This window comes from Siphateles boraxobius, unplaced genomic scaffold (assembly GCF_051911475.1).
Source record: "Siphateles boraxobius isolate OS27281-9 unplaced genomic scaffold, OSU_SipBor_1 22, whole genome shotgun sequence".
In the NCBI taxonomy this organism is placed as follows: Eukaryota; Metazoa; Chordata; class Actinopteri; order Cypriniformes; family Leuciscidae; genus Siphateles; species Siphateles boraxobius.
In genome coordinates this window covers 29,533,325-29,547,697 of record NW_027508833.1, presented here as the reverse complement: position 1 = coordinate 29,547,697, position 14,373 = coordinate 29,533,325, and the positions used below count along the sequence as shown (strand labels likewise).

The following is a 14,373-nucleotide window of genomic DNA, read 5'->3' as shown; positions in this document are numbered from 1 at the left end:
CGCCGGAACACGCAAGTTCATTCCCTAATTTACCCACGTGTGTCTGTGGAGGGAAAAGTCTGCTGTGCGTCGGGTGCAAAATGGGAATGATACATGCGTTGGTGTACAAAGTCAATTGCGCTGGGTGCAAGATAGGGCCCATAGTGTCAAAAGTGTTTCCTCTTTACAGAAAGACAAAACAAACCTTGTTTATGATTATAAGCACAAAAAACAACTGCTTTGCTTATGCAAATGTGTTTTCAGAGGGGCTCTAAAATCTTCTCTGGCTCCTGCATTTCAGGCTTATTCAGGTCAAATGAAGCCAGGGAAAACATCTGACGTTTTATAAAGCCTTCATCCTCCTCCTCTTCCTTTCATCACATTGTCTCTTCCACAAGCTTCAGCTTCAACCGGGACTGAGTACGTGCTGTCTTTTAGCACTGTATTCTAAATAGCATATGTAACCGTATCCCACGAGTGTCTGTTGTTAGCTTTGAGATAAATTTCAACTCTGACAAGTCCATTAAATATTAACGTATCCCTATTATTGCTTAGAAACCTCATCAATCTTTAACTAGTTTTTACAAAACTTTTTAAGTGTTTGCAGGCTAAGGGTCAGCAGCGAGCACGCATTACGAAGGTGAAGAAATTCAGCTTTTTTCATTCTGCGCTAAAACCTACCTGAATGACAAAATGCGTTTTTGTTAGATGTGTGTGCTAGTGCGATGGCATCAGCTGGGTGGTATTTTGTGCTCAAACTACATAAATGTCACATTATTCCTGTGTATATATCTGTGGTTAGTGTGTTTAGATAGCTAAACTCAGAATATTTGCTATGAGAAGTCAGATAAATCTTAAAAAACCTTCCTTTCCTAGATATAAAAACTATGAATAAATACAGTTGCATGCCCATTCAAACCGAGGGGGCAGGAGCCCCATCAAAGTTGTTTGCAAAGGATTTAAATGCAGCTTCCAAAAGACAAAAATGTATATTTTTAACTTTGGTTAACCCTTTGAAGCGTATGATCACGCTAGTGTGATTAAAACGTTCAGTGAGTCACGTGATCCAACTTCTAAATTTAAATCTGCGTTCGCGCTTTAGCTGAACCAGAGACGGACTGTTTAGTGTTTTCAATCATATAATGGTTATTTTTTGTTTCTTACATTTAAATACAGTTAAGTACTAGCAAAAATACATGTATAGTTTGTAAATATATACATGGATGTCAATGGAAGCAGCAATAATCCTTTCAAATATTTGTCTTTTAGTTTATTTTAAAACGTGTGGTGAGTAATACCTGCTCTGGTTGAAAGTGTGTATCTTGACCCTGTGGTGCGTGTATTTCTGTAAGATCTTCTTGGTGTCTTCATCCGTATTGAAAGAGTTCATTAGCACCAGTGGAACATCAGCGTTATACGTTTTATTCAAGTGCTGAAGAGACCAAAAAAAAAATTTGACTTACTAAAAAACATTATCAAGCAAATTAACTCATCGTTTTATCTATTAACATTGTAAAAAAGCTAACAATGACTGTGATCCTACAATGTCTCTCATTAATACCATTTCAGGTTGAATCACTGATTTGAGAGGTTCAAAGTTCTGAGACATTTTAGCAGGTTTATTACATTCTGCACATAGCACATTCTGTTTTAGCGGGGATAATAGATAATAAAATAAAAAAAAGTTATTATTTAGACAGCAGTGCTGTAAACATGTGATCTTTAACACCAGAGTCAAGCCGATAAAACACGGTCTCAGATGGATATAGACATCTCTCCTATCTAATCTCTACAGTTACACTGTTGTGATGAACATGGTCAATAATTTATCAGAACAGAAGTATTAGCTGAATTGACTAATATCAACAGAACTGTAATAAACACAGAATAGGTTAAAAAAATAAAAAAGATGTCTTAAACTTTGCTCAAAACACAGGCAAGTCCTAGATACCAGTTTCAGCAGTAATTCTTAAAATGTTCAGATAAATTAACAGAAACCCTTTACTAAAAAGGCACAAGTGTCCAAATGAATGCAGATGCCTTTCAACATAAACTATCTTGTTTAAGTTTAGTCACACAATAAAAAGTTTAAAACTTACTGTTTTTTTTTTTACAATCATACTAGGGGACAAAAACCTTCCTCTAATTGAAGAATTACCCACAAACACAAATAATTTCCCTGTATTAATGGTAGCTGTCCAAATAACTACAAAGTTTAAAAACTTTCATCCGCTTTCATAAACTTTTAATCGGTTGACAGATTTTAGGTCAGTTTCCTATAATGAATGTATGCCCATAAGCCAAAGAGAAGCCAAATGGTATAAAATGGCCTAAGGGCTTGCTAAAGGCCTGCCAAGCCCAGAAATGACAGCCTGTATTTTCTGTGGAAGAAGGACAGATTACCTATTTACATGTACTAATAGGCCTTATTCAGTGAGCAGGATATCTGACGACATGAGGCAGGTAAACGGTCTGCCGAAGAGACACTGAGCTGAGTGTTCTTCAGCGAGGGCGTCCCACAGGGCTCAGTATTCTGCCCCTATCTTTTTCCCTCTTGCCCAGAACACAGCCCTCTCTGTTTCGGTTTCACCCGAAGTTCTCTTTTATGCACACTACCTACAGTCCATGGCACTGAGAAAAATAACCAGCACAGAGCCTGTTGCTCCTGGTGTAAAATGCTTGCTCTGTATAAATGAAGGAATGTGCCTGTGTTTTACAGCTGTAGATGAGAAGAGCCAGAGAAGGGAAAGACAGAGGAACATATGTTTGTGATTTAAAACTTATGGGTGGAGGTCTATTTGCTCACTTTCAAATCTCTCAGACAGCAGCTGCTTTTTCCACAGCTGGAGTTTATATTTCTTTGGGTTCAAATCTGAGAGTCTCTCCTATTTGAAATACATCACAAGAGACAATAATTGAATGTGTGTCCTCTATAGATAAAAACACAGAAGGATATTAGAAAGACAATTTTCTATTTCATGGAAACAAATAAACTAGACATGTTTAAACCAAGGGGCTGATGTTTGGCTTGTTAGCATGGCCACTTTAGCCCCTGCTGAACAACTGTCATTGACTTAAATGGGAAGATATTTTAGACCTCCATGGATTAAGCTGCCAGTGTCATGTGACAAACCTCGATCTGTTGGACGGTCAGATCCAGGAAGGTATTCTCGTTACGGACACTAATCAGGCTCTTGGGCCCTTTGCAGCCCATGCTGGTTCCCAGACCTCCATTCAGCTTCACAACCACCAGCTTATTGAGACTGTCCGCTATGTTGTCAGGTATACCCTTCACCTTAATCTTATCGTATGGCTGGATCTGAAACATAGACAAAAAAAGAGAAACAACTGTCAGTCAGGGAATACAGTCGTGGTCAAAAGTTTACACACCCCAGAATCTGCAAAATGTCAATTATTTTACTTTTGAAAGGGGTCACTTCTATAAATTCAGCTATTTTTTGTCTTGTGTAATGTAAACCATATGTAAATCTTTTATGTAAAATATATTTTTCAGGACAGTACTAAATAAAAAATAACATGCATTTTGTATTCTCCCTCTTATTTGTTAAAATAATTAACATTTTGCAGATTCTGCAAGGGGTATGTAAACGTTTGAGCATGACTGTACTTAATTTTTTTTAGCATTTGGAGGTTTATATTTTAAAGACTGGAGTTACATCCAGTGACTACACTGAAGTTTCTAAATTTCATCCAGATGCTGTCGCTATTGTGTGTCTATAGTTGCCTCATTAGATTCTTCTCCTACAAAAAAATCTAAAGCGGTCAGAGGTCAACTGTTGAGGTTAGTGAGCTGTTATGATCATGAGTGCGGTCAATTTTCAAGAATCACTACGATCAACTTGCAAGCACACCAAACAACCACCACACACATTGTGCAAGTACAACATTCCTCATGGAGACAGAAACAAATGGCCATGTTTAACCGAATAAACAGTCCAACTGCTGGATCAATATGGCAAGTGGGAAAGAGGAAGGCGAGAAGAGAAAGAACGATGGATGTGTTTTTGAAAGAAAAGAACCATTCCCTTTTCTTCATTCCTCTTGTTTCCCTGAGGGCCATAGAGCAATGCCATGAGAATTACTGATGAGTCAGATACCAATAAAATATCACCACACACACACACGCTAATATTTAGCTCACAAAGCCCCAGTTTCTGTAAAGAAGAAAAGAAACAGTTATTCAGAAAAACAAGTTAAGCACAAGCCCCTGCCCTACAGCGATTCTAAAGATTTAATTGGTCATTTCAATCATAGTGCCTACACAACGCTCACTCTTAACCCTACACTAAACTCTAACCAGTTAGTATAGCTTTGGTTACACATCCTGATTCATAACATTACTGTTTGTCGCGATGAGATCAATCCATGATATTTCTGAACTCTGAAATGGATCCTCAAAGTCTGAACTTTGCTCGACAGGGTGAGTAAGTTATTGAGTTGACCAACAAAATCAGCTTTGGGGGGAGGTTTGTGCGCAAATAGTTTGGTAAAAAATAATGGGAAAAAATTCTTCAATTTCTTAAAATTCTTCAATTCAGAATCTGTGAACACACAACTTCGCAGAAATCTGCACTGAATTCCATTCCATATAATTCCGCTCTAGATTGCTGGTCATCAGTTATTCGGATACAGCAGGACCATATGCTGTCACAGTGATCAGATGAAAGAAAAACAGGAGTATAATGGTGCTGCTGATACAACTTATCGTGTGCATTACTTGAGCTTTACAATGATCAAACAGTGAGGTTGCCAGCAGAGAGGTTTGTGGGTAAAATCCCTGGGCTACTCATCGCTTGGTTCCAAATAGAAAATCCTTTTAAATGGCCTATTAATGGCCTAACAGATATGCATACGTAGATTCCACATTCGACCGCTCCAGACACATAGGTGCACCGCCCTCTTAGGGATTAATGCCACAACATTGCGCAGCTTCTCGTTGTGAAACCGCAGAGATTTAAATTCCCAAAGAAATGGGATAAACTTTCACAGGTGAGAATGTGTTGGTTTGAGTTTTCATTTATATGAACTCAATATTACAGGTTTTTACTATGGTACTTTTTAATGTTTTTACTTTTACTTTTAATGTCGTGTTAGCTGACGCCTTTGTCTTGTATTGTGTTAGTTTAGCTAAATCATCTGCTAAAGTCTATTGCAGATACAGATATTCATACATGCGTCCAACTACGGTTGCAGACAGACAGTCATCCTGCTCTCGAATGTTCACAGACTGGCTTTGACCGTTCCAATATGGCGGACGGCTTACATATAGGAGCCCACAGAAACAGCCATTAATAAGGCATCTATGTATATATCTATGTGGCTACTGTGTGTTTATTCAAATAAAAACATTATTCATCATTTATTTTCAATCCCTAAATGGATCTTCAAACTGTGAGGACAGTCTGCCCATGAAGATTCAGAAACATTGCTGTAGAATGACAGGTAGAGTTGATTCTTTGACTTTATCAATGAATGTTATAGGCTAATAAAATTGACCTTTATCACACAGTGTGCCCCATTGTATTGTATCAGTTGGTAATAACATGATACGTAATTATTGCCATATTCATATACCATAGTATTCATATGTTAATCCGATGAATTCAAAAGAATACCAATTGCTGTTTTGTAATTTGGTTCATTGTTTTGATTGGCTTGGTTAATGCCACTGTGCAATGAAACTAGGTCATACACAACCGTGTAGTTAAAAGCATCTACTCTCTATTGACTGCATTTTTACAATAATTTTTTATGGCCAATAAACAACAATACAATAAATAAAGCACACACATTCATAATGACATCTGCTAACACTCCTGTTATTAAAATCATTCAGTAACAGCAGTGATGAATGTGACTGTTAAAATGTGAAAGAAAATATTCAGTAGTATTAGAGAGAGAGAGAGAGAAATAATAGATTCTCCATATACATAACTCTTCCGAAAGCATTCAACACACTAACTAGCCTTTTTTGCACTTAAAAATAGCACTTACAGTTTCATTAGTGCTGTACTAATTGCACAAATTCGATATGGTAATATTACTTGTATTACATTACTTTCGGTTTAATGCTTCTGCTTGTATCTCACTAAAAGTGTTTGCTAAATTAACAAATGTAAGTGATTTTTATCTGGCTCTACCACAATTGTGTCCACCTGCTTATTTTTCAGATTAAGCAGCATTTAAATCCTTCCTTTTTAGACAGAAATTCAAGACAAACACACACACACACACAATATTCTTAGTGCATATTACATAATACAGCTGAGGTGGAATAATTGTGCCAACAAAAGGCACATGACTAAGCCTGAATCCAGTTCTAAACCACCATAACACCACTTGCCCCAATGTCCTAAACGAAACCTGTCTGACTGAATTAACCAGTTATCAAGAGAACAAAAGGAATTCCTAACTTTGATAAAGAGAAAGAAGAAAAGAAAATATGAGAGACCTGAGCTTTAAAACAAGGGCAGGAATCCTTTAAATTGAACCAGGTGCACAGGTTGAATCCACTGATCAATATAAATGATGCTCAACGTGTTCTAGCAGCCATTTTGGTATTACCTACCGACAGCCAAAACCTTGATCTAAAATTAGACCTTTTGCAGCTTATCAGTGGGACTTTTCTAGCAGGATAAGCAGCGATATATAGAAATCGTTAAGATTTCGACACGGGTAACTAACTGACTTAACACAAAATAGATTTCTTTATGTAATTATCCAGGAAATATTAAGCTTGAACATATGGGATTGTTATCAGAAACTTATTTGAATATATTCAATAAATATTACAATACATACTACTATACATTACTATACTATACTACACTACACAAATATTACAAGCCTCTACTACTATATTGCACTATATTGTATTAAAAGTAAGTTGCTGCCTTGAATCAAGTACAATAAAAAAAAATGGGTAAAAAAATTTGCTTAAGTTATTTTGATGAGATAAAACAATGTAAAAACCTATGATGTCCTTATTGATCCTTTTTTTTTTTTGAAGGTTTACCTTATCTTGCTCGGATTGACAAAGCTTCATGTCTTTAAATCCATATGCAGTCAGCTTTATTTCTCAGAATATGCTGTGAAGCGTGTATATTATTTCTTGGCTTTTTGTTGACCAATGTCTACTTCGGACTCTTAGAGAACTTGTTAAAAAGCCACAGGTCAGATCAAATTCTATGGCTTTTTACAAGTTTGCATATGAATTAAGTGTTATTTGTATACCTTGTTTAAGTCGTTATCTTTACTGATTCAAAATACATGCTGTTATTGAAAACACGGTTGAATCATTTACATTTTCTGTATGAATGAAAAAAACATTATATAACAACATAATTACATAACCACAATGAATAACTATACATGGTGAATTAAGTTGTATGCGCATGTCTTACAAAGCATATTCAGATCTCAGAAGAATCATTTTGACATTTGTTATACAAATCTTGAGGTGTCTTGTCCATCAGCTGATCTGATATTCACTACTATAATCAAGATTAATGTAACTTTTAATAAACAGGGGAAATTCCTAACTTTAAAAAAATAACCATTTAAATGTGTATGACGTTTGCTTTGTAAAAATGTACAGGGAGACTTCAGGTATAAAAACGCTGACCCATTAGGTAGTTTCCTCATTAAAATCAGATGTTTTCCAATGAATTCACTAGAATTTGAGAGAATACTAGGGAATACCAACATCTGGGCGAGGCGGCTTCATTATTTGACGCCATGAGCAATCCAGTAATTTACTGTGTATATAGATCAGTGGTTGAGTCAGATTGTTGAACTGTTGTTTCTGGGTTAGCCACATTCAATTTGCTCTAAACTCAGACCTGTTCTCACACATTCACAATCTCTTCTCTCTCTCTCTCTCTCTCACACACACACCACACACACCACACACACCACACACACCACACACACACCACACACACACCACACCACACACACACCACACACACACCACACACACACCACACACACACACACACACACACACACACACACACACACACACACACACACACACACACACACACACTAAAAGCTCACAGCTCCCACAGCGTCACAAGACCAGAATCTAATTAGCTCAGTCAGAAAGTCTGTTTGCGTCGTAAGCACATTAGAAAAGCTTCTCCATCTTGCAGAAAGAGAGGCTGATGAACAACTACAGTTCTTAAAGGTTCACAGAAGTAATAAGGCATTTGACGATAAACATTACCTTAAGATCATCAATCTGTGTGCAGTGCGTTTTTAAATCTGGAGTAAATACTGTGGTGAATTAAGGCAGGAAGAGGAAGGACAACATTCCCTTTGGTATGGTTCCTACAGACGCATGCAAATTATGAAACAGACTTGCAGGATATTTCCTGCATTTAGGAATCCTTTGCCGACACAGTGCTCAACAATAATGATGACCTGGGATCAGCATTTTTAATACTCCTTACCTTTGTTTATTATGTTTTTATGTCTTGCAAACAGAAACATTGTGTTTTTATGAAGTATCGAACACAGTTGTTGCTACTTCTGCTGATGTAAATCTGTCAACAAAGTAAACTTATTTAGTTGACACAAGAAAAGGTCTTGTGAACATCTTGGAAATATCAGAAAAATTATAAATTAATTATGTTTTTATTGAACTGTATGTCATAAATTCCTGCATAAGTGTTTGAATTGATAGCGGTTAAAAAAAAGGTTAATATAAAAAATATAATCATAATTTTCTGACTCTTATGTAATAAATAAAATGTATTAAAAAAAACAAAACAAATATATTTATATTTAAAATGTCCATTAAAACGCAAAATGGTTGAGCTAATCAGGTTTTTGAACTGAGATTGGGTGGGAAATGTCATGATGAACAACATAAAATCAGGGTAAAAATTCTTGGTAAAAGTTCCAGTGACTTAGTCAATCAGTAACTTATATTGGGTATAATATATCTAACGGGATGACATTGGTCATTAATACAGCAAACATAAGGCATGATGAGGCAGGATCCAGAGAGTATGTGGTAAGTTCTGGCAATGATTGGTTAGCCTTTATACACCCAGATGTTTAACGGAAAATGAGTTGCATTTTTGGTCAAAGACAGTTTCATAAGGAAATACAACAATGACACACCCTCAAGTCACAATGACAGAAAATACTGCAGTACATAGAGCCCATCACTCAGTTCCTCAAACCAAACATATTGCAGGAATTTCTCCAACAACAACCTCACCTCCTCCAAATATCCTTACATTTATATGCATACACACATACATGTAACGGTCTGTCAACTACTTTTTGAGTCTGAAAGGAGCTTGGTTTTAGTTCTTGTCTTGTATCCGCACTCAAAACAGGAATTTATGGAGTGGTGTATTTAATATCCTGTCCAGATAACCTTGCTATATGCTGCAGACTATAGTATCAAACATTTCACAAGCAGTTTCATAGTATAGCTGGCATGTGATTCCTTGTGGAGCTAAAAGGCTTGTGTGTAGGTTTCTGGCTCTTACAGACCCAGAGGAAAGCAGAATGACACTGGATTCTTTATGTGAAACATAAACACACAGCCAAATCAAATTAGGAGACACTTTTGTTCACTGTTTGTCTTTCTTACACCCTCCCTTGCCCAAAGACACAAATCAATGTCGAAGCTTTATTTATAATTTTCCTTGCACACACACAATCATTCACACTAGGTCTATCTACAGGCTAATACTTTAACTCTAACTGGACCCAAAGTCTTTGGATACTTATATACTTAACCCAAAGTCTTTGGATACTTATACACTTAAGTGTGTGAATGGCATACAAATTAATTCATGCTGGAATGTGGGAAGCTTTTAATCACAGATGACTAATTCCCAGAGCCTGAGGCGATACTAATGGCCACACATGAGACTCAAAGCAGAGGCTCTGAGTGCCGTTCACCTATCGGTTTTAATACTTGAAGTGTGTATAGACATACTAGGCTTGACTTTCTCTGCATATTCAGCTTATAGGTCTACAGTCAAAGTAACCAAATGTGGGCTAAATTAAGAATCCAATCGAATGTAAGAAATAGGCTTGAGTACGATCAATCACTTGCTTATCTTACCGAGTCCTCAGGGGGCCTGTTGATTTTTGGCCATTCTACTGAAGGTCCCTTCACCTGCAGAAATCGGTGGAATATCTTCCTAAAGCCTTCAAAGTCCTTCTTAGACACCTGTGGAAGAGATCAGGCAAAAAAGAAAAAAAAGATTAAGTTATTGAGGACTGTCCTTCCTGTTTTCTCCTTCTGAGAAACAAATACTTAAAACTCAACCTTTTGGCAGATGATGCCAGAGTGTACAATGCATTGACCTCCATAACCTTTATTGACATTAGACAGAGAGATATTTTCAGAATAGTGGTCAGTACTTAAACGTTTACATTTGCCTTTAAATTTAAGGACATCAGCATTTGTTTCTTTTTGAAAAAACAAAACAACAACAAAAAAAGCATAAAAAACAACCTGTCAGCATTACTTTCTTATCCTGTTCTGTACAATCTGGCAATTAGAACTCCTTAAGGCTTCTGACATAATTACCACCCTGCCGCGAAAGATTTCTGGGTCCTCAGGCCTCTCACTGAGCACATCATTATTAATAAATCCTGTTTGATGAAAATCCATAAAACTCCTTGTGCCTGCTGAGAATTTAAAGTTACTTCTACAGCTCTGTATTTTAATCAAAGTGTAAATTCGATACATAAACCTTGAAAGAAGATATGAAGTATTGATTGAAGAGATCAAAAGATAAGATGCATGTACAAAGGGCGTCGGTGTTACGGCTTCTCATTTACTTTAAATGGGTGACGTCATGCATTGCTAAACTGAATTGTAGGTTTCGTTGCGCAGTGTCACTGCTGTTGCTTGCACAGTAAACATTTATATTGTGAAATACATTTTAAATATTTATATTTAAAATATTAACATATATTTATAAATGGAAAACATATTGTGAACTATTATTACAATTTAAAACATATTACTGTTTTATCTACAAATGCAGCCTTGGTAAGCATTAGAGACTTCTTCAATAAACATTAAAATAATCTTACCGACCCCAAACTTTTGAACAGTAGTATATATAAATAATATTATATTGTCAAATATTTGAATAATAATAGACGGCATTACAGTAAAACGAGGACCATGACGTCTCCCGGTATGGCGCAGCCGGGGCCCCACCCTGGAGCCAGGCCCGGGGTTGGGGCTCGTATGCGAGCGCCTGGTGGCCGGGCCTCCCCCTACGGGGTCCGGCCGGGCCCAGCCTGAAGGAGCGACGTGGGGCCGCCTTCCCGTGGGCTCACCACCTACAGGAAGAACCGTAAGGGGCCGGTGCTGAGAGGATCGGGCAGCAGTCGAAGGCGGGGGCCTCGACAACACGATCCCTGGACACGGAAGCTAGCTCTAGAGATAGTCGGAATCACCTCTACGCACAACTTGGGCTCTGGAACCACACTCCTTGAGAGAGGATGGATTCTTCACCACTCTGGAGTTGCCCATGGTGAGAGGCGGCGGGCTGGTGTGGGTTTGCTTATAGCCCCCCAGCTCAGCCGCCATGTGTTGGAGTTTACCCCGGTGAACGAGAGGGTCGTTTCCCTGCGCCTACGGGTTGGGGATAGGTCTCTCACTGTCGTGTGTGTCTACGGGCCAAACGGCAGTGCAGAGTACCCGGCCTTCTTGGGGTCTCTGGGAGGGGTGCTGGAAAGTGCTCCGACTGGGGACTTCGTCGTTCTACTGGGGGACTTCAACGCCCACGTGGGCAACGACAGTGACACCTGGAGGGGCGTGATTGGGAGGAACGGCCCCACTGACCTGAACCCGAGTAGAGTTTAGTTATTGGACTTCTGTGCTAGTTACAGTTTGTCCATAAGGAACACCATGTTCAAGCATAAGGGTGTCCATCAGTACACGTGGCACCAGGACACCCTAGGCCGTAGGTCGATGATCGACTTTGTGGTCGTTTCATCTGACCAGCGGCCATATGTCTTGGACACTTGGGTGAAGAGAGGGGCGGAGCTGTCAACTGATCACCACCTGGTGGTAAGTTGGATCCGATTGCGGGGGAGGAAGCTGGACAGACTCGGCAGACCCAAGCGTACTGTAAGGGTCTGCTGGGAACGTTTGGCCGAGTCCCCTGTCAGAGAGATCTTCAACTCCCACCTCCGGCGGAGCCTCGACCAGATCCCGAGGGAGGCTGGAGATATTGAGTCCGAGTGGACCATGTTCTCCATCTCCATTGTCGAAGCGGCTGCTCGGAGCTGTGGCCGTAAGGTCTCTGGTGCCTGTCGAGGCGGCAATCCCCGAACCCGGTGGTGGACACAGGAAGTAAAGGATGCCGTCAAGCTGAAGAAGGAGTCCTATCGGGCCTGGTTGACTTGTGGGACTCCTGAGGCAGCTGACGGGTACCGGCAGGCCTAGCGGACTGCAGCCCGGGTGGTTGTGAAGGCAAAAACTCGGGTCTGGGAGGAGTTCGGTGAGGCCATGGAGAAGGACTATCGGCTGACCTCGAAGAGATTCTTGCAAACTGTCCGGCGCCCCAGGAGAGGGAAGCAGTGCCCTACCAACACTGTTTACAGTGGAGGTGGGCAGCTGTTGACCTCAACAGGTGATATCGTCGGACGGTGGAAGGAATACTTCGAGGATCTCCTCAATCCCGTCGTCACGTCTTCCATTGAGGAAGCAGAGGCTGAGGGCATAGAGGTTGTCAGTAAACTCCTCGGCGGCAAGGCACCAGGGGTGGATGAGATCCGCCCTGAGTACCTCAAGTCTCTGGATGTTGTGGGGCTGTCTTGGCTGACACGCCTCTGCAGCATCGCGTGGCGGTCGGGGACAGTGCCTCTTGAATGGCAGACCGGGGTGGTGGTCCCTCTTTTTGAGAAGGGGGACCAGAGGGTTTGTTCCAACTACAAGGGGATCACACTTCTCAGCCTCCCTGGGAAAGTCTATGCCAGGGTACTGGAGAAGAGAATACGGCCGATAGTGGAACCTCGGATTCAGGAGGAACAGTGCATTTTCGTCCAGGCCGTGGAACACTGGACCAGCTCTATACCCTCTACAGGGTGCTGGAGGGTTCATGGGAGTTTGCCCAACCAATCCACATGTGCTTTGTGGATTTGGAGAAGGCATTCGACTGTGTCCCTCGCGGTGGCCTGTGGAGGGTGCTCCGCGAGTATGGGGTCCGGGGTCCTTTGCTAAGGGCTGTCCGGTCCCTGTATGACCGAGGCAGGAGCTTGGTTCGCATTGCCGGCAGTAAGTCAGACTTCTTCCCGGTGCATGTTGGACTCCGGCAGGGCTGCCCTTTGTCGCCGGTTCTGTTCATAACTTTTATGGACAGAATTTCTAGGCGCAGCCAGGGGCCGGAGGGTGTCAGGTTTGGGGACCACACGATTTCATCTCTGCTCTTTGCGGATGATGTTGTCATGTTGGCCCCTTCAGACCAGGACCTTCAGCATGCACTGGGACGGTTTGCAGCCGAGTGTGAAGCGGCTGGGATGAGAATCAGCACCTCCAAATCCGAGGCCATGGTCCTCAGTCGGAAAAGGGCGGCTTGCTCGCCTCAGGTTGGTGGAGAGTTCCTGCCTCAGGTGGAGGAGTTTAAGTATCTTGGGGTTTTGTTCACGAGTGAGGGAAGGATGGAACGGGAGATTGACAGACGGATCGGTGCAGCTTCTGCAGTAATGCGGTCGATGTACCGGTCTGTCGTGGTAAAGAAGGAGCTGAGCCACAAGGCGAAGCTCTCGATTTACCGGTCAATCTACGTTCCTACTCTCACCTATGGTCATGAGCTTTGGGTCATGACCGAAAGGACAAGATCCCGGATACAGGCGGCCGAAATGAGCTTTCTCCGCAGGGTGGCTGGGCAATCCCTTAGAGATAGGTAGACAAGCTCGGTCACTCGGGAGGAGCTCAGTGTAGAGCCGCTGCTCCTCCACATCGAGAGGGGTCAGCTGAGGTGGCTCGGGCATCTGTTCCGGGTGCCTCCTGGCCGCCTTCCCGGGAAGGTGTTCCGGGCACGTCCCACTGGGAGGAGACCACGGGGAAGACCTAGCACACGCTGGAGGGACTATCTCTCCCGGCTGGCCTGGGAACGCCTCGGTGTCCTCCCGGAAGAGCTGGAAGAAGTGTCTGGGGAGAGGGAACTCTGGGCATCTCTGCTTAGCAGGGTTCCAGACTGCGACCAAATTGGTTGCATATGCAACCATTTTTTGAGAATGTGCGAGTTAAAATGTTATGTGGTCGCATTTGTGCGAGTGGACGCTTGAGCAACAGAACGCCGTGGTATCAGCTGCTGCAGTCCGTAACTTATGTTCAAAATGAACGAGTAGGCTACATCATGAATCCATTTTCCA

General features: G+C 41.2%; 2 protein-coding genes across 5 annotated transcripts in view; one reads left to right on the top strand and one right to left on the bottom strand.

Annotated features, from left to right (window-relative positions):
* wdpcp (WD repeat containing planar cell polarity effector) overlaps positions 1-14,373 on the top strand; it is a 116,193-nt gene that overhangs the window by 14,970 nt on the left and 86,850 nt on the right. The window lies entirely within an intron of this gene.
* ugp2b (UDP-glucose pyrophosphorylase 2b) overlaps positions 1-14,373 on the bottom strand; it is a 30,859-nt gene that overhangs the window by 8,872 nt on the left and 7,614 nt on the right. For both annotated transcript variants that reach the window (XM_077239588.1, XM_077239587.1), the window contains 3 exons: positions 10,094-10,201; positions 3,113-3,298; positions 1,278-1,411 (listed from right to left, as the gene is read on the bottom strand). In XM_077239588.1, the coding sequence (XP_077095703.1) occupies positions 1,278-1,411; positions 3,113-3,298; positions 10,094-10,201 (428 nt within the window). The remainder of the gene's footprint in view (positions 1-1,277; positions 1,412-3,112; positions 3,299-10,093; positions 10,202-14,373) is intronic.